Source organism: Hemiscyllium ocellatum, chromosome 5 (assembly GCF_020745735.1).
Source record: "Hemiscyllium ocellatum isolate sHemOce1 chromosome 5, sHemOce1.pat.X.cur, whole genome shotgun sequence".
Taxonomy (NCBI): Eukaryota; Metazoa; Chordata; class Chondrichthyes; order Orectolobiformes; family Hemiscylliidae; genus Hemiscyllium; species Hemiscyllium ocellatum.
Genome location: NC_083405.1, coordinates 100,673,257 through 100,701,235, shown reverse-complemented (window position 1 = coordinate 100,701,235; position 27,979 = coordinate 100,673,257). Strand labels below are relative to the sequence as shown.

The 27,979-nt window shown below is 41.0% G+C and overlaps 1 protein-coding gene across 2 annotated transcripts in view; it reads right to left on the bottom strand.

The window, feature by feature from the left end:
* waca (WW domain containing adaptor with coiled-coil a) overlaps positions 1 to 27,979 on the bottom strand; it is a 128,035-nt gene that overhangs the window by 17,303 nt on the left and 82,753 nt on the right. For both annotated transcript variants that reach the window (XM_060825041.1, XM_060825043.1), the window contains exons 9-12: positions 26,813 to 26,935; positions 20,184 to 20,332; positions 13,771 to 13,886; positions 2,856 to 3,033 (exon numbers count right to left, since the gene is read on the bottom strand). In XM_060825041.1, coding sequence (XP_060681024.1) covers positions 2,856 to 3,033; positions 13,771 to 13,886; positions 20,184 to 20,332; positions 26,813 to 26,935 — 566 coding nt within the window. The remainder of the gene's footprint in view (positions 1 to 2,855; positions 3,034 to 13,770; positions 13,887 to 20,183; positions 20,333 to 26,812; positions 26,936 to 27,979) is intronic.

Genomic DNA, 27,979 nt, shown 5'->3' with positions numbered 1-27,979 from the left:
ACAGAATTTTAAGCTAAAGTTTACAGTGTGATATAACTGAAATTATATATTGAAAAAGACCTGGACTGTTTGTTTAATCTCTCATCTTTTAGAATGACCACGTTGGTTTCAGTTCTTTCATATGTAAATAGCAAAAAGTTGCTTTCTCAAGTGCACTTTAACAATTGGTGTCGTCGGCCAAGATAATGTATTGAAGGTGTTAGCTTTCTGTGTGAGACCGTCTGTGTCACAATGGTCAGACTGATTTTAATCTAAAAAACGGATTTAGAGAATCTTACATGGATTCATGCAGTTTTTGAGCAGAGTAAAACGTAATTCTGCAAGTATGAACTCACCCCACAAACTCATGTGTATGTGTGCACCTGTGGAGGGGCGGGAACACTTCAGCAGTCCAGGACATTCAACTTCGGACCTTAGGGACATTGTCCTCCAAGGCAGACTTTGGGACAGGCGACAACAAAAAGTGGCTGCGCAGAGGGTGATAGACAAGTTCGGTACCCAGGAGGATGGACACACATATATACACACACACACACACACACACACCCTTCTCTCTCACTCCCACACAGTTAAACCCCTTTACACTCTCACTCTCCACATCCCTCTCACAGACACTCAAACCCCCCATTGCTCTCACACAAACATAAAAGTTTGTGGAGTGAAGTTGTATTTGCAGAATAACATGTTACTTTGCTCAAATACTACATGAATTCATGTCAGATTCTGCAAATCCATTTGTTTTAAGATTAGAATCAGTCTAAGCATTATGGCACAGACAGCCTCACAAAGGGAGCAAACTCCTTCAACACATTATCTGGGCTGACATGACACCAATTGTTAAAGTTCACTTGAGAATGTCACTTTTAAAGTTAGTTTAGCGATTTACACACTGAAGAACTGAAACCAATGGCCCCATTCTAAAAAATGAGAGACTGAACAATCTAGATCTTTTGGTGCGGCACGGTGGCTCAGTAGTTAGCACTGCAGCAGGGTCCCAGGTTCAATTCCAGCTTCGGGCGACTGTCAGTGTGGGTTTCCTTGGGTGCTCCAGTTTCCTTCCACAGTCCAAAGATGTGCAGGTTAGGTGAATTGGGCATGCCAAATTGCCCATAGTATTAGGTGCATTAGTCAGAGGGAAGTGGGTCTGGGTGGATTACTCTTCGGAGGGTCGGTGTGGACTGGTTGGGCTGAAGAGCCTGTTTCCACACTGTAGGTAATCTAATCTAATTTTTTCAATATATCATTTCAGCTAATCACACTGTAAACATTTGCTACAAATTCTGTGTCTTGCAATCATATACTCCACAACCACCTGATGAAGGTGCAGCACTCAGAAAGCTATGCTTCCAAATAAACCTGTTGAACTATGACCTGATGTTGTGTGATTTTTAACTTTGTCATTGCAAGTGCATATCTGAATACTTTTTAAATGTTATGAGGTTTTCTGCCTCTCCTCTCCTAATAGGTAGTTAGTTCTAGATTCCCAAGTGGGTGAACAAAAATCTTCCTTGCACCCTCTCTAAACCTACCTGAAATTTATGCCCTGGTCTGTGATACCTCCACCAAGGAGAAAGGTTTCTTCCTATACACCCTGTCCATGCCCCCGAATTTTATATAGCTCAAATACGTCCCAAGTTAATGGTCCTCTGCTCCAAGAAAATCAACCTCAGTCTATCTATTCTTTCTTCATAAATAAACTCTCCAGCCAACACAACATTCTGGTTAATCTCTGCACTCTCTCCAGTGCAATCACATCCTTCCTGCACTGTGCACACAACCTAGTTGTACCTAACTAACTTATTATACAATTCTACCATCAGCTTCCTGCTCCTAAACTCTATGCCTCAGCTAATAAAGACAAGTAACCCATATTACTTCTTAACCACGTTTATTTACCTGTCCCATTACCTTAAGGTACCACTGACCGATGGTGCTTCCTAGGGTCCTACCATTCATCATATATTCCATTGCCTTGTTTACCCTGCTCAAGTGCGCCACCTCACATTTAATGTTCTGATTCAGACTTGCAAGAAAGAGTTAAATAGCTGGAATTTGATGACAAAAGACATTTAGCAAAACTGGTGATCCAAAGAGGAAAAAAAAATAATTTAACCCTCAACAAACTCATCCCTGATTTGTAGGACAACTCCATTGTTTTGCCTTGGCTCCACATTCCTTGAATTTCAAGGGATCACAAAAAACAGTTGTTTCAGCTTTAAACTTATTCAGCATATTTATAAATATTTTTTAATGGAAACTTCAGATGGATAATTTGTTCAATGGTGGAAGACTTTAAAGTTCCCTAAGTTTCAAGTGCAGAAGACACCTTTAAAACTTCACTGCATTACTAGCATCACATTTGCCCCATGCTCACTGTCTGAATTTGACAGAGTTGAATGGCTGTTAAGAATACTGTACTGAAACATCATAATACCACTTCCTCCAGTTCAGCAACGACAAAATAAGAAAACGTTGAATTTGCACAGCCACCAAATGTATTGTACTTAGCACAACCGAGCTATAATGTTGCTAAAACCAAACCCATTGCAATTAAAAATTATGCTTCAGTACCAAGGTAAAACATCAGCATATTGTGACAAGACATTGGAAAATCTAGTTACCAGCTGAGGTGGTTAATCCAACTCAAAGCAATTTATACATTCATTTTAGTCTACAACTTGGTTACATAAGTTAAATTATCCTCAGAAAATACCTGCCAGTAGAAAAAATGATTAAAGGAACAGAATAAATAGAAATCAAAGAAATCTCAAAACTCCAAAATGTCAACATCCTTAAATCAGCTCCTAATAATGCAATATAAATATAATTCAAAACAAACACAGCTATGGACTTACTTGCTTTTCCGCATGATCAGCGGGCCAACCTTGAACATGTTTTATAAGAGTTTCATTGAAGTGCGCTGCTAGTGTCGGCGTCAATGAACACGACGAACGTGCAGATGTTGTTGACGGTACTGAAGATGCGCTGTTACTTGCAATGTGATTTGGACTTGGTGATGGACTTCTCTGGTTGCTGCAAAAGTTTTAATAATTATGGTCCACAAATTTTATAAAACTTTCAAATATTACTTAATATCATTTAAATTGAGAACACATTATCAAATTCTAGCTTCCAAATTTAGTCACATTAAAGGTTGCGGATGATATCCTTTAAAAGTATCCTTTTCCTTTAAAAAGTATATCATAACAATATAGATGATTGTCTGTCAGAGGGTAAATCCAATGTTTGCACTTTCAGTCTTGAAAGAGAACACAAAGAAAATGTTAATGCCAGGGCTCAAATGGTAGCCCACATACCCCAGAAAAATGCTTAACTCCCTCTTTCAAGGCTAGAGTCTTAAAGAAGTCATCTAAGCCGATTATTACTTCTCACTTCTCATTCTGGTTATTTCGTCCACATGTGAACCAAGGCTTCAATGAGCGTATGGGCCAAGTGACCGAAGAGAACCCGAACTGGGTATCATGTGAAGCAATTACTGCTTGATAACACTGTTGATAGCACTTTCAATCACTTTACTGATGGTCAAAACTAAACTTTGCAATAGTTATGGAAAATTATATGTTTTACAAAGAAGTTCAAGTTCTTAAATGGAGCAAAGTAAATTTTAAGGATACGAAACAAGAATTTTCAAAAGTTCACTGCAGTAGACTGATTGCGGGTAAAGGGACGACTGACAAATGGGAAGCCTTCCAAACTGTGATAATGAGAGTTCAGAGGCATGTTGTTTCTGCTGGAGTGAAAGGAAAGGATGGTAGGATTTGGAAACAATGGATGAAGAAAGATGTTGAGGTTCCAATCAAAAATGAAAAAGAATCATGTATTAGATACATATAATTGAGATCAACTGAATTTCCTCAAAGGTATAAAGAGTGTAGCAGCATTCTTAAAGAGGAAATCAGGAACACAGAGGGGATACAAGATAGCCTTGGCAGATAAGGTTAAAAGATAATGCAAAACATCAACCACAACAGTGCAGCTGGAGAGAGTAGGACGCCTTAAAGATCAATGAAGTAGTTTTCGTGCTGAACCTCAGGAGATGGAAGAGATACTAAATTAACATTTCACATCAGTTTTTACTGTTGAGAAAGAAATGGGAGGCTAGAAAACACAGGGAATTAATATCAATGTTTTGAAAATAGTTCACATTTCAGAAAAGGAAGTGCTGGAAATCTTAAAAAGCACAAAAGGATCTGACCAAGTGCATCCCAGAACATGGTGGAAAGTCAGGGAGGAAATTGCAGGATCCCGAGCAGAAATATTTCTACCAGAATACTAGAGAACTGGAGGGTGGGTAACAATGTGGCATTGTTTAAGAAAGGCTGTAAGAGGATGCCTGGAAACTAAGACCCGTGAGCCTAATATCAGTGTTAGACAAGTTATTGGAGGGGATACTGAAAGACAGGATTTACATGCATTTGAAGAAGCAAGGACTGATTGGAGACAGTCAGCATAGTTTTGTGTGAGGGAAATCATGCCTCACAAACTCGATTGAGCTTTTTAATGGAGTAACCAAAACATTTGATATGGACAAGACATTGTTTACTTGGACTTTAGCAAAGCCTTTCACAAGGTTCGAAATAACAGGCTGATGAGTAAAGTTAGATCATATGGGATTCAGAGTGAACTCACCAGCTGGATACAGAATTGGCTTAATAGGAGGAGACAGAGTGTGGTGGTGGTGGTGGGTTGTACTTTAGACTGGAGGCCTGTGACCAGTGGTCTTCCACATAGGATCGGTGCTGGGCCAACATTTGCTTGTCATTTTTATATAAATGATTTGGATGAGAATATCAGAGGCATGGTTAATAAATTTGCAGATAATACCAAAATTGGTGATACAGTGGACAGTGAAGAAGTTTTTCTAAGAGTACAAATAGATCCTGATCAATTGGTTCAATGGGCTGTGATGTAACGATAGAGCTTAATTTGGATAAATACGACATATTGCATTGTGGGAAAACAAACAAAGGTGGGATTTACACAATTAAGAGCAGGGCCCTGGCTAGTGTTGTAAAACATAGACTCGGGGGCTTCAAGTAGATAATTCTTTGAAATTTGCACCACAGGTAGACAGGGTGGTTAAACTATTTAGCATGTTTGCCTTCATTTCTCAGGCCTTTGGGTACAAGAGTGTGGATAATATTTTGAGGTTATACAGCAGTTCTGGTCGCCCTGTTATTGGAAGGATATTATTAAAAGAGTAAAAAATGAGGTCTGCAGATGCTGGAGATCACAGCTGCAAATGTGTTGCTGGTCAAAGCACAGCAGGTTAGGCAGCATCTCAGGAATAGAGAATTCGACGTTTCGAGCATAAGCCCTTCATCAGGAATAAGAGAGAGAGAGCCAAGCAGGCTGAGATAAAAGGTAGGGAGGAGGGACTAGGGGGAGGGGCGATGGAGGTGGGATAGGTGGAAGGAGGTCAAGGTGAGGGTGATAGGCCGGAGTGGGGTGGGGGCGGAGAGGTCAGGAAGAGGATTGCAGGTTAGGAGGGCGGTGCTGAGTTGAGGGAACCGACTGAGACAAGGTGGGGGGAGGGGAAATGAGGAAGCTGGAGAAATCTGAATTCATACCTTGTGGTTGGAGGGTTCCCAGGCGGAAGATGAGGCGCTCCTCCTCCAGCCGTCGTGTAGTTGTGTTCTGCCGGTGGAGGAGTCCAAGGACCTGCATGTCCTCGGTGGAGTGGGAGGGGGAGTTAAAGTGTTGAGCCACGGGGTGATTGGGTTGGTTGGTTCGGGCGGCCCAGAGGTGTTCTCTGAAGCGTTCCGCAAGTAAGCGGCCTGTCTCACCAATATAGAGGAGGCCACATCGGGTGCAGCGGATGCAATAGATGATGTGTGTGGAGGTACAGGTGAACTTGTGGCGGATATGGAAGGATCCCTTGGGGCCTTGGAGGGAAGTGAGTGTGGAGGTGTGGGCGCAAGTTTTACATTTCCTGCGGTTGCAGGGGAAGGTGCCGGGGGTGGAGGTTGGGTTGGTGGGGGGTGTGGATCTGACAAGGGAGTCACGAAGGGAGTGGTCCTTGCGGAACGCTGATAGGGGAGGGGAGGGAAATATACGCTGATAGGGGAGGGGAGGGAAATATACGCTGATAGGGGAGGGGAGGGAAATATAGACACCACCCACGCCCTCCACCTCCTCCAGGATTTTCGCTTCCCCGGTCCCCAACGCCTTATTTTCACTATGGACATCCAGTCCCTGTACACCTCCATCCCCCATCACGAAGGACTCAAAGCCCTCCGCTTCTTCCTTTCCCGCCGCACTAACCAGTACCCTTCCACTGACACCCTCCTTCGACTGACTGAACTGGTCCTCACCCTGAATAACTTCTCTTTTCAATCCTCCCACTTCCTCCAAACTAAAGGAGTTGCCATGGGCACCCGCATGGGCCCCAGCTATGCCTGCCTCTTTGTAGGATATGTGGAACAGTCCATCTTCCGCAACTACACTGGCACCACCCCCCACCTTTTCCTCCGCTACATCGATGACTGTATCGGCGCTGCCTCGTGCTCCCACGAGGAGGTTGAACAGTTCATCAACTTTACTAACACCTTCCATCCCGACCTGAAATTCACCTGGACTGTCTCAGACTCCTCCCTCCCCTTCCTAGACCTTTCCATTTCTATCTCGGGCGACCGACTCAACACAGACATCTATTATAAACCGACTGACTCCCACAGCTACCTGGACTACACCTCCTCCCACCCTGCCCCCTGTAAAAACGCCATCCCATATTCCCAATTCCTTCGTCTCCGCCGCATCTGCTCCCAGGAGGACCAATTCCAACACCGCACAACCCAGATGGCCTCCTTCTTCAAGGACCGCAGATTCCCCCCAGACGTGATCGACGATGCCCTCCACCGCATCTCCTCCACTTCCCGCTCCTCCGCCCTTGAGCCCCGCTCCTCCAACCGCCACCAAGACAGAACCCCACTGGTTCTCACCTACCACCCCACCAACCTGCGCATACAACGTATTATCCGCCGCCATTTCCGCCACCTCCAAACGGACCCCACCACCAAGGATATATTTCCCTCCCCTCCCCTATCAGCGTTCCGCAAGGACCACTCCCTTCGTGACTCCCTTGTCAGATCCACACCCCCCACCAACCCAACCTCCACCCCCGGCACCTTCCCCTGCAACCGCAGGAAATGTAAAACTTGCGCCCACACCTCCACACTCACTTCCCTCCAAGGCCCCAAGGGATCCTTCCATATCCGCCACAAGTTCACCTGTACCTCCACACACATCATCTATTGCATCCGCTGCACCCGATGTGGCCTCCTCTATATTGGTGAGACAGGCCGCTTACTTGCGGAACGCTTCAGAGAACACCTCTGGGCCGCCCGAACCAACCAACCCAATCACCCCGTGGCTCAACACTTTAACTCCCCCTCCCACTCCACCGAGGACATGCAGGTCCTTGGACTCCTCCACCGGCAGAACACAACTACACGACGGCTGGAGGAGGAGCGCCTCATCTTCCGCCTGGGAACCCTCCAACCACAAGGTATGAATTCAGATTTCTCCAGCTTCCTCATTTCCCCTCCCCCCACCTGGTCTCAGTCGGTTCCCTCAACTCAGCACCGCCCTCCTAACCTGCAATCCTCTTCCTGACCTCTCCGCCCCCACCCCACTCCGGCCTATCACCCTCACCTTGACCTCCTTCCACCTATCCCACCTCCATCGCCCCTCCCCCTAGTCCCTCCTCCCTACCTTTTATCTCAGCCTGCTTGGCTCTCTCTCTCTTATTCCTGATGAAGGGCTTATGCTCGAAACGTCGAATTCTCTATTCCTGAGATGCTGCCTAACCTGCTGTGCTTTGACCAGCAACACATTTGCAGAAGGATATTATTAAGCTGGATAGGGTTCAGAAAAGATTTAACAAGATGCTGCCAGGAATGAAGTATTTGAGAAATAAAAATAGACTGGAAAGGCTAGATATTGTCAGTGAAAAAGTTGCTCCTAGGTACCTTTGTACCCAAGATGGTGCTGTAAATAGTGACATAAACTTTTCGCTGTACTCATTTAAGTATATGAGGCAACAAAGCTAGTTCAATTCAATTCACATTACAGCTACTCTGTGACCTAACTTCATATCCAGAAACAGAAATTGGTGGAAAATCTCAGCAGGTCTGGTACCATCTGTGGAGAGAATCAGAATTAACATTTCAGGTCCAGTGATCCTTCTTCAGGAATTTTCTTTTAGTGCCTAATGTCATATGTCTGCCTTGGGCCCATATCCTTTGATACTCTGTTGACAATGTTGCCCAATTTTATATTACCAGCAAATTCGGATATTTTAATTTTTAAGCAATTATTCAAATTGTTAATGGATATCGTGAATAATTAAGATCCCACACAAATCCCTACAGGACACCAGCACCGATCACATCCTGCCAACTTCAGTGCTTACCCATTGTTCACTTCTGTGCTTCCTGTGACAACCAATTTCCTATCCATGTCCCTTAATTTGCCTTCAACCCCATGGGCTTCCACTTTAGCTATTGATCCAACCCATCCATGCCAACCAGATATCCCAACCCAATCTAGTCCCACCTGCCAGCACCCGGCCCATATTTCTCCAATTACTTCCTATTCATACATCCACCCAAATGCCTCTTAAATGTTGCAGTTGTACCAGCCTCCACCACATCCGGATTAACTGAAAGTCTGAGGTGATCAGTTACTCTATCCTTGATTATAGCAGCCAACGTTTTTCCATCACACATCTTCGGTTATCTGGTCTGTAATTGTGATTTCCTTCTGTCACCCTTCTTAGATGGGCAGAGTAATATGAGCAAATTTTTCAATCCAGAGGGAGAACTCCTGAATCCAAGGAACTTTGAATGATGATAGTTAGGATGTCAGCACTGTGCTCTCCTACCTCCTTTAACACCTATGGATGGAAACCATCAGGTTCTGGGAACTTGTCACTCTTCCGTTCCATTCATTTCCACATTATTGAAGATTTACTTCAAATGAATTTTATTAAGATTCGATCCCCAATCCTCTGTTCACTTTTTATGTATTCTGACAAGTTACCTTCCTTTTCTGCTGTGAATACTGAAGCAAGATAATCACTCAGCATGCCTGCCATTTCCCAAGTTATTGACAACATCCCCACTCTCTGGCTTCAGTACACCAATAGTGCTCTTAACTAACCACTTTGTTTACAGAACTCAAAAATCTCTTCTAGCCTTTTATGACCATTGCAAGTTTCCTTTCAGAATCCTTTTCAGTAGCTCTTATAAGCTGCTTTGTGGACCTTTGTTGTTGTTTGTATTTGTCTCATTCTGTGGGATCTATACAATCCATGATGTTTTTATCAACTTTTCTTTTCATTTTATGCTGTCCCTTACCTCCTGAGACATCCATGGCTGATCCGAAGTAGAAATTTTCCTTCTCATGGGTACATACTGCTTCTGAATGACATTAACTGTTTCTTTGATCACCCTCCAATGTTCCACAGTTGTTTTACTGATTAGCAGAAGTTCCCAGTTTACCCTGAACAATTTTTGCCGAATACCAAAATTCTAATATCTCATCTTTCCTTACCTCATAAAAACAATACATGAAACTCGATAACGTTATGATCACTGTTTCACAAATACTCATGAACCACTTCACTATTGAAATCAAAGTAATTGCTCATTACTAGATTCAAAATTGTTCGCCCCCCGTTGCATCAAAAACATATTGCCACATCGCAGACACAATCTTCCAGGTAGGTGTTTATCTGTCTCTCCCAGTCTATGTTAAGAATAGAAAGATCCATTAGTACTACTCTGCCTTTGCTACATAGTTGCCTAATTTCAACATTCATACAATCTAGTACTCCAGAGTTGCTATGAACTGGACTATATAAGACACCTATGGGAGTTTAATTCCTTTACCATTTCTCAGTTCTACCTACAAGCTCTCTATGTGCTTTCCCCTTATTACGTCTTCCCTCACCGGTGTTTCCAATCAGTAATGCTACTCCACCCCCTCTGCTGTTTTCACTATCCCTCCTATAAACCTTATAACCTGGTATGATTAGTTCCCAGTCCTGATCATCCTGCAGCTGTGTCTCTGTAATGGCTACTATAATGTGTCATAGAGTGCAGAAAAAGGGCTTCAGTCAACCAAGTCTGCATCAACATAACTACAACTAGTGGCGCATCAATCCAAATGTCCTGCACCTGTCCCATATTCTGGAATCTTGTGGCTCTGTTCGCCGAGCAGGGAGTTTTTGTTGCAAACGTTTCATCCCCTTTCTAGGTGACATCTTCAGTGCTTGGGAGCCTCCTGTGAAGCGCTTCTGTGCTGATTCCTCTGGCATTTATACTGGTTTGAATCTACCGCTTCCGGTTGTCAGTTGCTGTCCGCTGCAGTGGTCGGTATATAGGGTCTAGTTCAATGTGTCTGTTGATAGAATTTGTGGATGAGTGCCATGCCTCGAGGAATTCCCTGGCTGCTCTCTGTTTGGCCTGCCCTATAATAGTAGGGATAGCTGGTCACACCAACTAGCCACGAAACGACACGACCAGCTATCCCTAGTAGCCATAAACTCAGATGCCAAACAACACGAATTCGATTGGGACAACATCACTATTATAAGGCAGGCCAAACAGAGAACAGCCAGGGAATTCCTAGAGGCATGGCACTCATCCACAAAGTCTATCAACAGACACATCGACCTAGACCCTATATACCAGCCACTGCAGCGGACAGCAACTGGCAACCGGAAGCAGCAGATTCAAACCAGTATAAATGCCGGAGGAATCAGCACAGAAGCGCTTCACAGGAGGCTCCCAAGCACTGAAGATGTCACCTAGAAAGGGGACGAAACGTTTGCAACAAAAACTCCCAGCCCGGCGAACAGAACCACAACAACGAGCACCCGAGCTACAAATCTTCTCACAAACTTTGAATATTCTGGAATGCCATGATATTTCAAGTGCTCATCCAAATATTTTTTAGAAGGTTGTAAGATTTCCGGCCTCCACTACCTTCTCGGGCAATAAATTCTAGATTTGCACCACCAGTTGAGTGAAAATGTTTTGTCTCAAATCCCATCTAAATCTCCATCCCCTTAACCTAAAACTATGTACGCTCATGACTGACCCCTGACCCAAGGCATAGCTTCCAATTTGAATTGTACCTTACAGTCTGTTCATTTGTATGAACAATTCTAATTTTGGCTGCGTACTCTAACCTTACAATTTCTCCTTCCTGTCTTACTCAGTACACTTTTATAGCCAGATTCTGTTGTCTAAACTACCCCTGCTTATTCATCAAGTTCTACCTCGTCTCATATGTTGACCTGCTGCCTGCCATACTAGTTTAAACCCTCTCACAAGTGGTACTAACAAACCTCCCCACAAAGATATTATTGCCCCCTTCAGTTTAGGTCCTTTTTATACCAGGTTCCACCTGCCCTGGAAGAGGTCCAAATGATCCAGACAGATTTACTGAGGAACAGGATGGATTTGATCTGACCTATTATCACTCCAGTCAGCTCTCTATCAGATGTAATTGAAGCCATCTTCAGTAATGGCAACAAAGAACACACAGGGTTTAATATAGATAAATGCGAGTACTACATTTTGGGAAGGGAAATCAGGACAAGACTTAAACACTTCGTAGTGAAGTCCTAGGGAGGTTGCTGAACAAAGAGATCTTGGAATGCCGGTTCAAAGCTCCTTCAAAGTGGAGTTGCAGATAGATAAGATAGTGAAGGCAGGATTTGGCATGTTTTCTTTTATTGGTCAGTGCATTGAGTATGGGAGTTGGGAGGTCATGTTGCAGCTGGACAGGATATAGGTTAGGCCACTTTTGGAACACTGCATACAATTCTGGTCTCCTTGCTACAGAATGGATGTTGTGAAACTTGAAAGCGTTCGGAAAAGATTTACAAAGATGTTGCCAGAGTTGGATGGTTTGAGCTGTAGAGAGGTTGAATAGGCTGGGGCTATTTTCCCTGAACCGGCGAAGGTGGAGAGGGTGACCTTATGGAGGTTTATAAAGTCATGAGGACCACAGATAGGGTAAATAGACAAGGTGTTTTCGGAGTTGGAGCCATCCAAAACTAGTGGGTATAAGTTTAAGGTAAGAGGGGAAGATTTAAGATGGGGCATCTTTTTCATGAGGGTGGTGCATATGTGGAATGAGCTGCCAGAGGAAATGGTGGAGATTGGTACAATCATAACATTTAAAAGACATCTGGATGGGTATTTGGATAGGAAATGTTTAGATGGGCATGGATTAAATTCTGTCAAATGGGACTAGGTTTATTGAAGATATCTGGTCAACATGGAGAAGTTCAACCGAAGGGTCTGTTTTCACACTTGACAGCTCTATGACTATATGAGCAATGACTTGCGCACCAATATTTATTTTGGGTTTCAAAAGGTCCAACTGGCTCTAGCTACCATCAGGGCTTGGTTCAGATCAAAAGGAGCTAACGTAGTTAAATTCCAAAAGCAAAGTAAGACCAAATGCCTGGAACATCAGGGTAGTATTTGACTGAAAGACTGGAGTCAATATGAAAGTGTGATAAATCTCCACTGGTCGGAATCATACACAACATAAAGTAAAATAATTGTGGCTACTGGAGGCCAATCATCTCAGTCTAAATACATTACTGCAAGAAGTTCTTGGATTTGACCTTGGCCCAACCCCACACAGCTGTTTCGTTCATAAGCATTCTTCCAAATTGAGATCAGAAGTCCTTGCTGATGATTGCACAACATTTATTGCTAATCACATAATGAAGCAGCCTGCATCCCTGTTCAATGAAATCAGAATATAATTCAAGTTTGAGCAACAAAGTACCAAGTAACATCTTCACCACACAAGTGCATATCAATCAAAAGAACTGTCTAATCACATTCCATTGACATTCAATGGCATGAACAATGTTGAATGCACCAATCAACAACATCCTAAGGATTACCACCATCAAGAAATTAGTATTCATTAGGCTGGATCAGTCTAAGTTTTGAAGAGCATGTTAGAGGCTGAGGATTCTGCAGTAACTAACTCATTGGACACACCGAAGCCTGTCTATCATCTATCTACAAATACACAAGTTAAGTGTGTGATCAAACATTGTCCAATTACTGGGATACACGCATCTCCAACAATATTCACAGTTACAGGAGATCCATTACAAAGCAGCTAGATTCAGAGGCAACCTGTTGCTCCACCTTAAATATTCACTCCCTCCCAACACAAGGACATGTTGGCTGCAGCACACGCTATCCTTGAGGTGCACTGCAGCAATTCAAGGTTTCTTTAACAACACTTTCCAAACCACAGCATAAATTTCCTATACAGGCAAACATAATCACCTGCGTATTCAAACTAAGGGTGAAAATCCTGGAACTCCTAAAGTAAACTCTCACTGGAGCACATACTTTATGTATCACACAGTCTTCTGTAATCCAAAGTGGTGGGTCACCATCATCTTCTCAAGTGCAATAACTGCTGCTCTAGCTAGCAACACCCATGTACTGTGAACAAATTACAAAATTCCTTTGGCCAAAAGTTATTCCCATAGACAATTCTGTTCAATTTGTACCACAATAGATTTAAGCATTCAGCCAATGTGGTTCAATTATATTTGGAGGCTACTTGAAAAGGAACATGATGCAGTTCAAGAGAAAAAGCAAGAGAATGACACAAAGTGGATTGCTTATTTGAAGCAACAACAAAACTAAATTCATAACACAACACTGACCCACAACTACAGCAAGATATCCTTACCTTGAACGTTGAACGTTACGAGGGGATTCTGGCTCATGCCCGTGTTTGTCAGCAGTTGCAGATTGCTGTGATACTTGCTGCTGTGCTGGTCCTTGTTTCACAACTGAAATACTGGACTACAGAGAGAAAAGCAAAGACAAACTCTCACCTCTGACTCAAGTACATAGCTTTTAACTGACACCATTTTCAGTTGTTTAACACTGATTTTCAGAGACCCCCAAAGCACTGTCTGCAAACCAATGCTATTTCAGTACATACCTAAAACAGGTCAAAACGCATAAAGCATGACTATTGTGATTTCTAATAAATACAAGTCTATGATGACTTAAGTAAATATTGCAGATGTGCAATGTAAATCATTTTTTCCAAAGTCATAGCTTAAACGGGAGCTGAAATTCATGGGCATGGACTTGTTTAACACAACCAATCTAAACAGACCAGGTGCCTTCCCACCATGACCTGTCCTCAAATGGCCTAGGATTAGTTTCTTATTCCAGGCATTGGTATTACTGCACACAGGCAGTCCCCTGGGTTGCAAATGGGTTCCATTCAGGAGTCTGTTCACAATTCAATTTGTACTTAAGTCAGAACACAATGTAGGACAAGGTAAAACAGGTCATTCCTATGTCAACTACACCTTGTATGAGATCGCATTCATTTGTACAAACATTCCGAAGTCAGACATTTGTAACTGGAAACCTCCCCGTAACATGTTTCCCAGGACACATCAATGCAACTCAGTTCATAGGACATGTGATTTTGCTTTACCAAATGGAAGACACCAATAACATAGCAGATTTTCATGATAGTCAGGGGCCGAGGTGACTATAGTGGCCATCACTAAGGAGAAGGGGCTGAAGGAGCTTAAAGGTGGATAAAACACTCATACTGGATGAATGACACACGAAAGTTTTAAAGGGGATTGTGGAAGCACTGGTGCTGATCATTCAGGAATCACTGGATCAAAGAGGGCCCCAAAGGACTGGAAAATGGCTCATGGAATATGGCTGTTTGGAGAGAGGGTGGCAGGCAGAAGGTAGTAAACTATAGGCTGCTTAGGCTGACCTCAGTCTTTAGTAAGGTTTTAGAGTCCATTATTAAGGATGAGATTGCAAAGCACTTGGAAGGGGATAATAAAATAAGGCTTCTTCAAGGGGAATGAGCAAATTAGACAAAGGAGAGCATCAAATTAGACAAAGGAGGTGTCACAAGAGACTGCTGAATAAGATGAGAGTCCATGGTGCGAGGGCGAAGCTACTGACCTGGATGCAAGATTGGCTGACTGGCCCCTGCTTTGAAAAGGATGTTATAACATTATAAATCTTTTCTGCACCCTTTACAAGGATGTTACTGAGAATAGAGGGTTTCCACTAGAAGGAGAGGCTGGATTGGCTGGGACAATTTTCCCTGCACCGCAGGTAATTGAGAGTTGACCTTACAGTGGCCTATAAAATCATGAGGGGCACAGATAAGCTGTAGGGGGAGTCCAAAACTAGAGGGCACAGATTTAAGATGAGAGGGGAAAGATTTAAAAAGGGACCCAAGGGGCAACTTTTTCCACACAGACAGCCGTGAGTATATGAAATGAACGGTCATGAGAAGTGGTAGAGGTGGGTACAGCTACAACATTTAAGACATTTGGACAGGTCTACGAATAGGAAAAGGATTAGAGGGATATCGGCCAAACCCAGGCCTATGGGACTAGTCTGGTTTTGGAAATCTGATCAGCATGGCTAAGTTGGACTGAAGGGCTTGTTTCCTTGCTCAATGATGCTATGACTCCATGGCAGAAGGGATAACAAGGTCTTTTTCAGGATGGCAGTCAGTGACTTGTGGAGACTCGCAGAGGTCAGTGTTGGGACCACAATTATTGATGTTGTACATGAACAATCTAGAGGGTATTGTTGCTTAGTTTGTATGTGATACAAAGACAGATGAAGGGACAGGCAGTGTTAAGAGAACATGCAGACTGCAGAAGGACTTGAATAGACAAGCAAAGTGTGAGGTTACACACTTTGACAGGAAGAAGAGAGGTATAAACTATTGTCTAAATGGTGAAAGGCTTCGGAAGTCTGAATCACAAAGAAACTTAGGAATGCTAGTTCAGGATTCTCTTAAGGTTAACATGCAGTTTCAGTTGGCAGGACAAATGCAACATTCTCACTCATTTTGAGGTGGTGACCTGAGACCCATATCGAAGGAAGGATATGCTGGCCTTGGAGGGGACCCAGAGGAGGTTCACAAAAACGATTCCAGGAATGAAGGGCTTGTCACGTGAGCAGCAGTTCAGGACAATGAGTCTATACTGAATGGAGCTTTGAAGAAAAAAGGGTTCTTATTGATACTTAGAATATATGGAGAGGCTGAGATAGACTGGATACTGAGAAGACAGTTTCACTCGTAGGAGATTAGGACCTGGGGGCACAGCCTCAGATTAAATGGATAACCTTTTAGAAATGAGGTGCAATTTCTTCAGCCAGAAGGTAGTAAATGTGTGAAAATAGTTGCTGCAGAAGGCTATGGAGGGCAAGTCATGGAGACAGATAGGTAGGTTCTTGATGAGTACGGGGAACAAGCAGAACAGGGAGACAGAAGAATGATTTTCAGAAACATATTAACCATGATCAAATGATAGAGCATACTTGACAGGCTCAATTCTACTCCACCGGTCTAATAACAATCAAATGAATTAGGCCCCCGCTTAACATTAACTCATTTAACATTGTTTCACAAACAATTTCAATACATCCATTTAAATCTGTCAGTTGCACTTTGACATTGTTAGTCAAAGGTTCTGTGGCTGGCCTGCCAGCACACATGACCTCACCTTTAGGCCTCTACTCTCTTGCTACCTCCGAGCCTCATTCTCTATTGACCCTCATGGCCTAGCCTCACCTCCTATACTGTTTTGAGACTCCAGTACAGTTCTTCTCTTCATAGCTGGCCCCATTCCTGAACTTATGCTGAAGCCTGGCTCCATCTAGTGGTTGAAGTTGGTCAATGTGAATAGTTTGGGATTTTAACTGGACGAGATGGAATCTGGTCAATCGAACAGTGACAGTGATGGCAGTAATTTTTCAAATTAATATTGCAGTGTATATTGGATTTCTGCTGTTTTGAGTGATGCATTTTGTTTCATAAAATAATTCAGCTAGGAAAGCATGGTACTGCTCAGGAATGATAAAGTATTTGAACTTCCGTGTTTCCCAGATGAGAACTGTCTGAAGGAATCCAACTCTGGATTCCTGTGGGAACTTATGATGCGCTTCAAGTCATTTCACTGAACACTGAAATCAGCAACACAACAACTTGAAGTGAGAACTTCCCACAGTTTTCAACAGCAATTGATGGGACAGCACGTTGGCTCAGTGGTTAGCACTGCAGCCTCACAGCACCAAGTTTGATTCCAGTTTTGGTGACTGTCATTATACAGTTTGCACATTCTCCCAATGTGTGTATGAGCTTCCTCCCACAGTCCAAACACATGCAGGTTAAGTGGACTGGCCGTGGTAGATTATCCATAGTGCCCAGAGATGTCCAGGCTGGGTAGATTAGCCATGGCAAATGTAGGGTTACAGGGATAGGCGAAGGGTCTGGGTGGGATGCTCTTCTGAAGGTTGGTGAAGATTTGATGGGTCAAATAGACTTCCGGCAGTGTGGGAAGAGGCCATGATTTTAGTAATATACTCATGCTAACTGAAGTGGAGTGGCACATGGTTACATTTGAACTGATACAGTCATACAGTACAGAAACCTTCAGTTCAACTCATGCATGCTAAGTTTCTCAAGCTAGTCCCGCTTGCCTGATTTTGCCAATATCCCTCGAAACCTCTCATTCACATACCTGTCCAAATGTATTTTACCTGTAATTGTTTCTATATCAACCACTTCCTCTGGCAGTTCATTCCACATATGAACCACCTTATGTGAAACAGTTAACCCTCAGGTCCCTTCTAAAACCTTTCTCCTTTCACTTTAAAAATATGTCCTCTCGTTTTGGAAAGGATCTTTGCTATTCATCATATCTATGCCCCTCAGGATCTTATAAACCTCCTATGCTCCAGTGAACAAGTCCCAGCCTATCCACATAACTCAAACCCTCCAAACCAGACATCATCCTGGTAAATCCTTTTCTGAACCTTTCCAATTTTATCATATCCTTCCAAGAGTAGGAAAGTCAATCATGTTGCCATAGAGTCTAATCATATATCTGGAACTAAAGTTTAGTATTCTGTTCAGTATAGAACCCAGGAATTTGAAAATGTAAAGTATATCTAGGCCTGATAAATAAGTACAATAACACCATAAGACACACGAGAAGAGGACCATTGCATCCATTGAGTCTGTTCTGCCATTCAATGAGACAATGACTGATTAGATAATCTTCAACATCACCTTCCTGCTCCATTCTTGCTTTAGCCTCATTAGCGAAGAAGAATCTCTCACGGCATTGTATATTGCCCCAACCCAATCTCTTCGGTGCTCTGCAGTCATAAATACCACAGACTCCCTCAGAATAGGAATTTTCCTTAGCTCGGTCTTAAATGGCCAGCTACTTAATCTGACATTACGTCCTCTGTGCGAGATTCTCCCACAAGTGGAAATAACCTCTCCACATAACCCAGTGAAGTCTCATAAGAATCTCACGTGCTTCAGTAAGGTTTTGCCTCATTCTTCCAAACGTCAATAATACAAGCATTATCTACGCAACCTTTCCTCATATGCAGGATCAACCTCATGTACCTTTTCTGGTCTGTCTCCAACGCTAGTACATCTTTCCTTGGATGAGGGGACCACAATTAGATACAGTCTTGCATATTTTGAGCAACACTTCTGTTTTTATAATCCATTCCCTTTGAAATAAAGGCCAACATTCCATAATACCTATTGATCTTGTGTATCAGCTTTGTGATTCATGCACTTGACACCCAAATCGCTCAGTGCTGCAGCTTTCCTATCTTTCCCTGTTTAAATAACATTTAGCTATTCTGTTCTTATGCCAAAGTGCATGATCTCACATTTTCCCACATGATATTCTATTTTCCACTCTCATAACCTTGCTATATTCCTCTGCAGACTCTTGGCATCATGTCCATCACTTATGTTCTCACCTAGTTTTGTCATCTTCAAACCTGCCCATAATATTAATGATTCCAGCACTGATTTCTATGGCACATCACCTTCCTGCTCCATTCTTGCTTTAGCCTCATTAGCGAAGAAGAATCTCTCACGGCATTGTATATTGTATATTGCCCCAACCCAATCTCTTCGGTCCTCTGCCATCCTGAAAATTATCCCTCTATCCATAAGTCTATTAGCCAGCCAATCTTCTATGCATGCTAATTTGCTGCCATCATACCAGAGTTCCTTACCTTATCAAACATCTTTTGCAAATTCAAATATTTTGCATCCACTAGTCCCCCCTTTATCTATCCTGCTTACTACATCTTCAAAGAGCTGTAAGCCTAGCCAATTCTGCTTCATTATGTATTTCTAAATGTTCCACTATTACATCTTTATAATAGATTCTAACATCACTAAACGTGTGAAGCTAACTAGCCGAGAGTTACCATTTTCTTTTGTTCAAAAAGGGAGGGCAACAAGCAGTTTACAAACCCTCTGGGACATGTGCCAAATCCAAGGGATCCTGGAAGATTACTATCAGCTACTGAAGTAAATTACTGAAGAACTTCGCTCAAATCACCTATGATGCAATCCATCTGAGACTTAATGGCCTTTTGTCCTATTAGTTTCACTCGTATGTTTTCTCGAATGATAGTTATTTTATTCATTTTATCATGTTATTGTCATTGCTTCATGAGATCTTTTACTCAAGTAATTTATTAAACCTGCCTCAGTATACATTACCAGACACAAAATGGCCTGATCCCTAGTTGGAACCACAACATATTGTTCTAGGAAACTATTCCGAATACTCATTATGAACTCTGTGGTGGGTACCTTCACCAATTCCATGCCAAAATCTATGATTTAAGTTATTCATGATCCATGCACTACCTTTTGTTGCTGCCCTCATTATTACCTGACTTATTGCCTTTTACCCAGTTATTTCTGACCTTACCCATTTGGTTTCTATCCTGATCCAAGATCATGTTTTGCTATCACAGATATTATATCTCATACTCTATTCAAATACTATTGCATCCATCTGCTATATTTTTTCAAAATATATTAACTAGTGTTGATAATAATGCAGCATATTCAGGCATTTAAAATATTGCAATTTTGCTTAAATTGCAACTCAAGCTAGCCAGTGCAAATTATGACCACCCTGAAACTACCCATGTGAAATTTAAAAGCATACATTGTGTCATAATAGTGTCCCTCCAAAATTGTATTTTCATAGTAAGTATCCATCATTTAAATTAGACATGAACTAGTTTTGGTTTTACCTTTGGTTGAGACGACACTGGAGGCGTACTCATCAGTGGTTTAAGAGGAACAGTGTTAGTCTGTGGCGTACTTATCCTTGGAGACACATATGACCTTGGGGATGATGCATCTGATGCCAATGACATTGGTGACTGATTAGACTGCTGGGCTGTTTTAAAAAAAAGTGTCAATTTGAAATAATCTTATCCAACAGGGAAAATTTTATTTTTTCACCATAAGATTCTACTGACATTTTGGGTCAGGGGAAGAACAACTATTATTCAGATACATTAAAGTAAAGCTGTTCAAGGTCTCTAGTTTCTGAAAGAACATTTTCTCATGTGAAAGAAGCCCTGAGAAATGTTACAAACCAAATATTTTATTGTAGCTATAACCACTAAAAATATAATTAAATGTATTAGAACCCATAGATAAAACTTGGTAGGCAAACTTAAATACACTTAGCATTCTAATACCCAAATAAATTACTCTCTTGCTCTCTAATTGAATTCTTTCAAAATTAACAAAAAAGTTTATGTCAACATCTTTGTGTCTCAAAACTGCAAGCTCCAACATGATTACATTTTGATTATGTTCAATCTATAACGTAATGCAACCAAAATAGAAACTGTATCCCAGCAGCTGATTATGATGTTTGCATTTTTAAAACAAATACACGTAGAATAAGCAGGTGTTGCAAATTTAACTTAAATATGTGCCCAAATGTCACAAGATGCAAGAGACCTTCTCGAAAGAGAATGAGGTTTCACTGGCTGTCTACCTAGCAGCCAATAACCCTGTTGTCTAAACAAGGTTATCCCAAGATACCCATCTTCTGATCTCAATTGATATGCAGTTAGTTACTTAATTTCCATGTTCTTTACAGTTTGGATACTCCCTCTATATCGAAGCATGCAATAGTGCAACCCTGTTTATTGCAATCCTTAATCAATTCATTTTACAACAGCTTTGAGCTCAGCTCAGGAATTACTATGTACACGGTGAAACACAAAGAAATTCAGCAGAAAATTACCATAAGGTGGCACATATTAGAAGCAACAAATTCAATTTCAGAATCTCCACTCAGGCAGCTCTGGGCTTGGTGTTGGACATTGAGTGGAATGTGCTATTTTGATACGACAATGACAAAAGGTCTCACAAATGGTCTGAATACAAGTTCTGATTCCTAAATGTGAAATAAACCTAAAATAATGACCACGAAACCCCAGATTGGTGTGAAAGGAAGGAAATCTAAATTACAGCAGCACATTCTGGAGCCAGAGAGCAAGCTATTGTGCAATGAGATGGAATTGAAGACCACAGGCTCTCCTAAACTGGAGCAACCATAACATGACTGAATTTTACATTCAGTTCAACGGAGAGACAAGTGGATCTGAGACAAGTAGTTTAAACTTATGGAAGGGGAATTATGAGGGCATGAAAGCCAATGTGTGGGTTCCTCCGGGTGCTCCGGTTTTCTCCCACAATCTAAAAGTTGTGCAGAACAGGTGAACTGGCCATGCTAAAATTGCCCATAGTGTTAGGTGCATAAGTTAGGGGTAAATATAGGGTAGGGGAATGGGTCTGGGTGGGTTACTCTTCGGAGGGTCGTGTGGACTTGTTGGGCCGAAGGTCCTGTTTCCATACTGTACTGGATCTATAATAGTCCTCATCTTTAATTTATAATTAACAAAAATGATCTGACAAATTAAGTGAAGGTACACATTTATGTGGATACTTTCAGACAAATCAGCTACATTCCAACAAGGGGAGTTAATCTGCAGTTAAAAAAGTCAAAAGATAGCATGTAGTTGCACAAATCTTTGCTGATTTAAGAGGGAAGAGAGAGAGAAAACGAGCTAGAAATATAAAACATATAGAAAGAATTTCTATAGTTATTTAAAAGGTTTTTAAAGTTACAAAAGTGAACACTGGTCCTATAAAAATTAATCTGGGAATTAATAATGTAAAATGAGATGCAAATGAACAAGTATTTTGCATCGTCTTCATGGAAGAAGATGCATGTGGTGTTTTACAAATAGCTGTATAATCAGGAAAGGGAATTCAAGAACATGACAATCACCAGAGAAAAGGTACTTAGCAAATTGTTAGCACTGTAGGCTGACAAGTTCCCATAAACTTGATGCACTTCACCACTGGTTCTGTAAAGAAGTGGCACAGGGAACAGATGAGTCATTGGTTTTAAATTTTTCTAATTCCACAGGATTTGGGAAAGATTCTAATAGATTCCAAGATAGAAAACTACTTCTTCGCTCAAGAGGAGGGAGAAAAAAAAACAGTAAACCACAGTCAAATTAGCTTAACATTGGTCATTGACAAAATGTAAGAAGCAACTAAAGATATCACATCAGGGCACTTCAAAAAATTAAAGGTCATCAAACAGCAAGGTTTGAAAAGGAACTCATTTAACCAATTACTGAAATTCTGTGAATTAATAGTGGTGTGGATAAAAGGGAACTTGCATGTTTTATTGTTAGATATTTAATGGCATTTAATAAAAGGCTGCAATAAAAGATTATTGTAGAAAATAGAAGCTCATGGTTCGGGGCTTGATGAGCAATGATAGAAGACTGGCTACCTCACAGGAAATAAATGAGCATACATGGATCATTTCCAGGTTGGCAAGATTACGTGTGCAGTGTGCCACAGGGATTAGTGCTGGAACCTGAAATTATACAATTTATCTAGACGTCTTAGATGAGGGAAAAAGAGGAGTGAGTAGGCATACATCTGGTAAATTGAATGCCATGTGGGAAAATCAGAGACAAGCCATTTGGCAGAAAGAATTTTTTAAAATTATCTAAATGGTGAGAGATTGCAGAGGTGAGATGCAGAGGAATCTGAGTGTCCCAGTGCATGAACTTCAAAAGGCCAAACTGCTGTGCCAAAAATTCAGAATGCTTATGTTTATCATTTATTCAAAGAGAGACAAACAAATGTACACAGTATATGCTTCAGGCAAAAAAAAAGACTCTCGTGAGACCACATCTGGAGCACCACATACTGTATGGATCTCGTTTTTTTTTTAAACAAAAAAAGTGCACTGCAACCTTTACTAGACTAGTAGCTACAATGGGAGGGGATATGTTATGTTATCAGGAAAGGTTGGGCAGGTTAAACTAAAATCTGCTGGAGTTAAGAAAGAGGTGACAGCTTAAACATATAAAATCCTGACCGGTCTTGACAGGGTAAACATGGAAAGAATATTTCCTGGTGGGGAAAACATAGAACAACGGGTTATTAAGTCGTTCTGGACTGATTTAACAATCTGATCAGCCATGGTCTCACGAAACAAATAGCAGGTTTGAGGGGTAAAATGATGTCCTAGCATGCATATTTATACACTTTATACAAACATGCAACTCCACAGCAATTTGGTTGCCTCTTCTTCGCCTCCCAGAAAGCCATTTCATTCAGTCGTACGAAAACTGCAGAAAAGCTGAAGCCAAATAAAATTGGACAGAAAAATGGGCATCAGCCTGAGCATCAGAAATGACAAATCCTGCCCAATTTACCCTCATTAATATGCGATGATATGTGCCAAATCGGGCCAGCTGTCTCACACGCGGCAAGCAAAAAACTGACACAAATATGATTCCATGGATAGAATTGTTATGAAATTGTTACATGTGAAATATTATTTTATACTACTAACAGCTGGATGTATACTTATCACAAACATTCTGAAAAGGACACTTCTTTAACCAAGGACATTGGCTAAAGCAGCAAAATCATTGCATTTGCTGGTCATGCACCTCTAACATGCTCTTAAGTAGTCCCGTACCATCCATGACAAAGCAGTTCATTTGACAGGACCACTGTAAGAAATAGCATCTACCATTTACAAGTGTATTCTAACAATTCACCAGCACTTTCCATGAGCACTATCCTCTAGAAGGACAAGGATTGTAAGGCACCAGGGTACACTGCCTTCGATGTTCCCCTCCAGACACTGTGACTTACAATTATTTCATCATTCCTTCACTGTCACTGGGTCAAATACCAGGAGCTCCTTCGCTACCTGGGCTGCACAACTTCAAGGAAACCAACGATCAGAACCCTGACAAGGGCAGCTAGGATTAGGGAAATAGTGGGCTTTCCTCCCAAGAACAAATAAAAATATCAGCAAAAGAACTTGTTTGAACAGTATCCCCCAATTATGTCATGACTTTCAACTGAGGAGAGAAAAGGAAAAAGGTAAAAATCTAATCAGTTGCCATTCACCAAGACTACAATTAAATTTCTAAGTGTAGAATCAAGTGCTAGTCTTGGCTTCTGACATCTGCAAGGAAATTATAGTGACTTGACAAACTATAAGCAACATAACTCAGAACTTCAAGTGCTCCAGGGGCACTTGATGGTGGATGAATGGAAAGAACAAATTTACAAAATGCATGTGTACAGCTGCTGTTCCACCAGGAGAACTCAAAATCAGAATAAGAAGCACAAGAGATAAATGGAAATTTTGAACCAAATTATGTTCAGCTTACAATGACTTTGTAACCTTCCAGAAAATATCACATGACAAACCAGGTGCATCCACAAATCTGATCACACAAAACCTCCAGAAGGCCAATCAGGTCATATCTCCCAAATAACTAAAGTAGCAAATTTCCCCCAATTGAACTCATTTTACAGCCTTGAAGTGGTGTACCAATATTATACCAGTTATTTCAGGTAGTGGTGCATAATCAAGCATGTTTAAAGGCTTCTAATCACTTAAGACAATATACTATTGCAATTTAACCATCAGTTCCAAATATTTTCAGTAACTTCTAAATCAGGTTAGTTAAGAATGATACTGATATGTGATTAAAGATTCTTACTTTGGAGTTATGTTGAAGAAGTGAACTGAACAATTCGATTCTCAAATATAAGAAGATTCGCTTTTAAATGTTTTTTAAACATTTTAAGGCACTGCCTCACTAACTGACATAAGCTGAGTTCAAACAAGAATATGGAGACAAAATACTTCTTCAACAAGCATCATTTGTACTCAAATTGTCCACTGTGCAAAAAGCAGAAACTCTAATCAAGCTACAAAGGATAGGATTAGAACACTGACAAAGTTAACTCAGGTTGGTACACGTGACATCTCACCTCACAACAAAGAAGCCAAGAACCTTTGCACACGTGTTAACACACAGTCTTAAAAATTAGACATGCTTGCACTGGTTTATGAATGAATTATGCATTTACTTCAATCGTATCTAAGTTAATCAATTGGAAAACAATACAATTGCATTTAATGGTGGTGGCTAATAGGTAAAAATTGCCACAGGTGATTTGGTGGTGGGATAAGCCGTTCAGATAGTACTTCCAGAAAGAAGCTGGGAAAACGTACATTTACTTCAGTGAGTATCTGCAAATCAAATAGTAATGTACTCCAACAGTATTTTAAAATACATATTCTTAAATATTAAAATTCTAGCTCCAGAGATAAAACTGGTGTCTACTTAGCTTTAGTTTTCTAGTCAGTGATAATCTCAAATGCCATTCAGAAACACAAACTTTGACAAAAATAACACGTCAGACGAGACCAACTCGGAAAACAGTCATGTGATATGATGACTGCAATTAATGATGTCAAAAAAGATTTTTGAAGTGAGATTTAAATTTGAAGCACATTGGTCACCCATAATTCAATCTGAGATGAAGAGCAATGCAGCAAATAACTAACTCAGCAACTGAACAAAAGTAGAGAGCAAAGATGACAGGACAGTGTTAGTCAAAGACAAGGAAAGCACAAATCCCAGTTTTAATGCTTATGAAGACTTTTCATGCCAACATAAAAGTTGGAGACAATAGAAGTCTGCTGTTGCTGATCAAAATGAACTTTGACCTTTAGAGAGCTGAATGAAATCTGTTGGGCAACTGTCAGGGCATTGGAAGAAAGCAATATTTTTGACATGCTTTAGAATGGAATTGCACAAAGTAACTTTGTCTGCACTGCTAAGCAGGTCTGAACTTAAGTGAAGATTCCTACTCTATCAGCTTTGCTGATTACTTGTTATTTTAAGTGCTTGGTTATCGAATCAAAGAAAGGAGTATTACTGATCCAAGTTGATGTCAATTTTCAAGAATAAATTCAAGCTTTCAGATTCGGTCTTTTTCCAAAACAATTTATGAAGTACCAGTTTCAAATGGTCCCTGCATTTAATTACTGATTATCTTTCAGAACGGTCAAGTGAATGATTGCAAAGGATAATGTAAACAGCAAAAGGACTCAGTCACACATACAATCAAGACAGAATTTCAGGACAACTTTTTAAAAATGTAAACAATCATGAATTAAATACTGGGAATGGTAATGTACAAGGAACACAAGGTTTAAACAAGCGTTCAACAAACTTCTCACCAAAATATTTGTACAGCAAACATTGAACTGCCAAAAGTATAGGTATGTTCCTCATCTAGCTGGTAAATGCTGCACTTTCATTATTGGCATGAGGAGAAAATGATCACCTCCAAATCCTAACAGCCCTCAACTGGATAGGCACAAAGAAAGTGAGCACAACAATGCATTCCATAATATGCAACATTCTGAACCAAAGGGTTTGGACACGGAGGCATTGCAATCTTTAAATACTAACAGAAAAGCAAAAGTACATACTTATTTTAACCTTACCCTGAGAAGACAACTGTGCAGCTTGGGAAAGCAGAGTAGTGATGCTTAAAGCTGATGGTCCAGCCGTGAGGAGCTTATGAAGCATAGACTGTAAGGAAGCTTGCGTGACAGCAGCTGTAAGGACTGCAAGACAAAAGGAAAGTGCTTCCTTAAACTTGTGCTATGCAATGGTAACATGTAAACTGTTCACAATAGATCAAGTAAAATTAGAAGATCTCTTGTATTAAATTCTGAATCAACAGACTGCAACCCAATAATTCTAGCAGGTGATTAATGTTCTCAACTTGGAGTCTGTATTCCAACTTATGCATTAGTTCTTTTGAAATGAAAATCCTGTTTTCATTCTTGACTAAGCCATTAAAAATCATGTTAAAAATGCATCACCAAAATAGAGGTCTCAATCCTTGCATCTAAAGCACAACCATCTGACAAAATAGCAAGGTTGAAAAGAGAATAAGAATGTAAAACGAAGACCTAGATTACAGTCCTTTCCAAAAGCTTATGCAGGATGTAGTCAGCTCTCTGTCGATTGCATCCAAGAAATAAGTCATTCTTTGCAACTTAGCCAATGTACTTTCAAAAGCCATGCAAAAAATCTAGTACAAGGCAGATAATGTAATGCTAAGCATGAAAGTACCATCAAGAGCAATGTGTTGCACAGCATAAATGAGTGTTTAACCATCATGCACTATGCAGCAGTTATAACTTTACACACAAGTCACACCTCAAGGCCTCGAACAGTTCTTTTAAGGGTCTAAATATTTGCAGGATCAACTGACGCATTTTTAAAAGGCATTTCCTAAGATGCAAAATCGAAGCCAGTGCAAGGCTCATTGAATCACTGGCTTGATTCAGGTCAGAAAATGGTATGGCAATTGAAGGCAATAGTTAACAGAAAGGGCTTATCTATTAAGAGAAGTCTAATGGAACATGGAAACATCTCTACTAAAATGCAAACTTCGCAGATTAGAGAAAACAGCATGAAATGGAAGCTTAACCATTGTTATAGATTCACACCAGTCATTTAGATTAATTTGATAATATTACATGCGTGAGGCAACACAAAGAAGAACAGGCAATAGCAAACATGTGAAAATTGAGACAGGTTCCTACGGTAAGAACTGCCAAAGAGGCAAGGCAAAGCACAATTCTAAGGCGCATCAACAA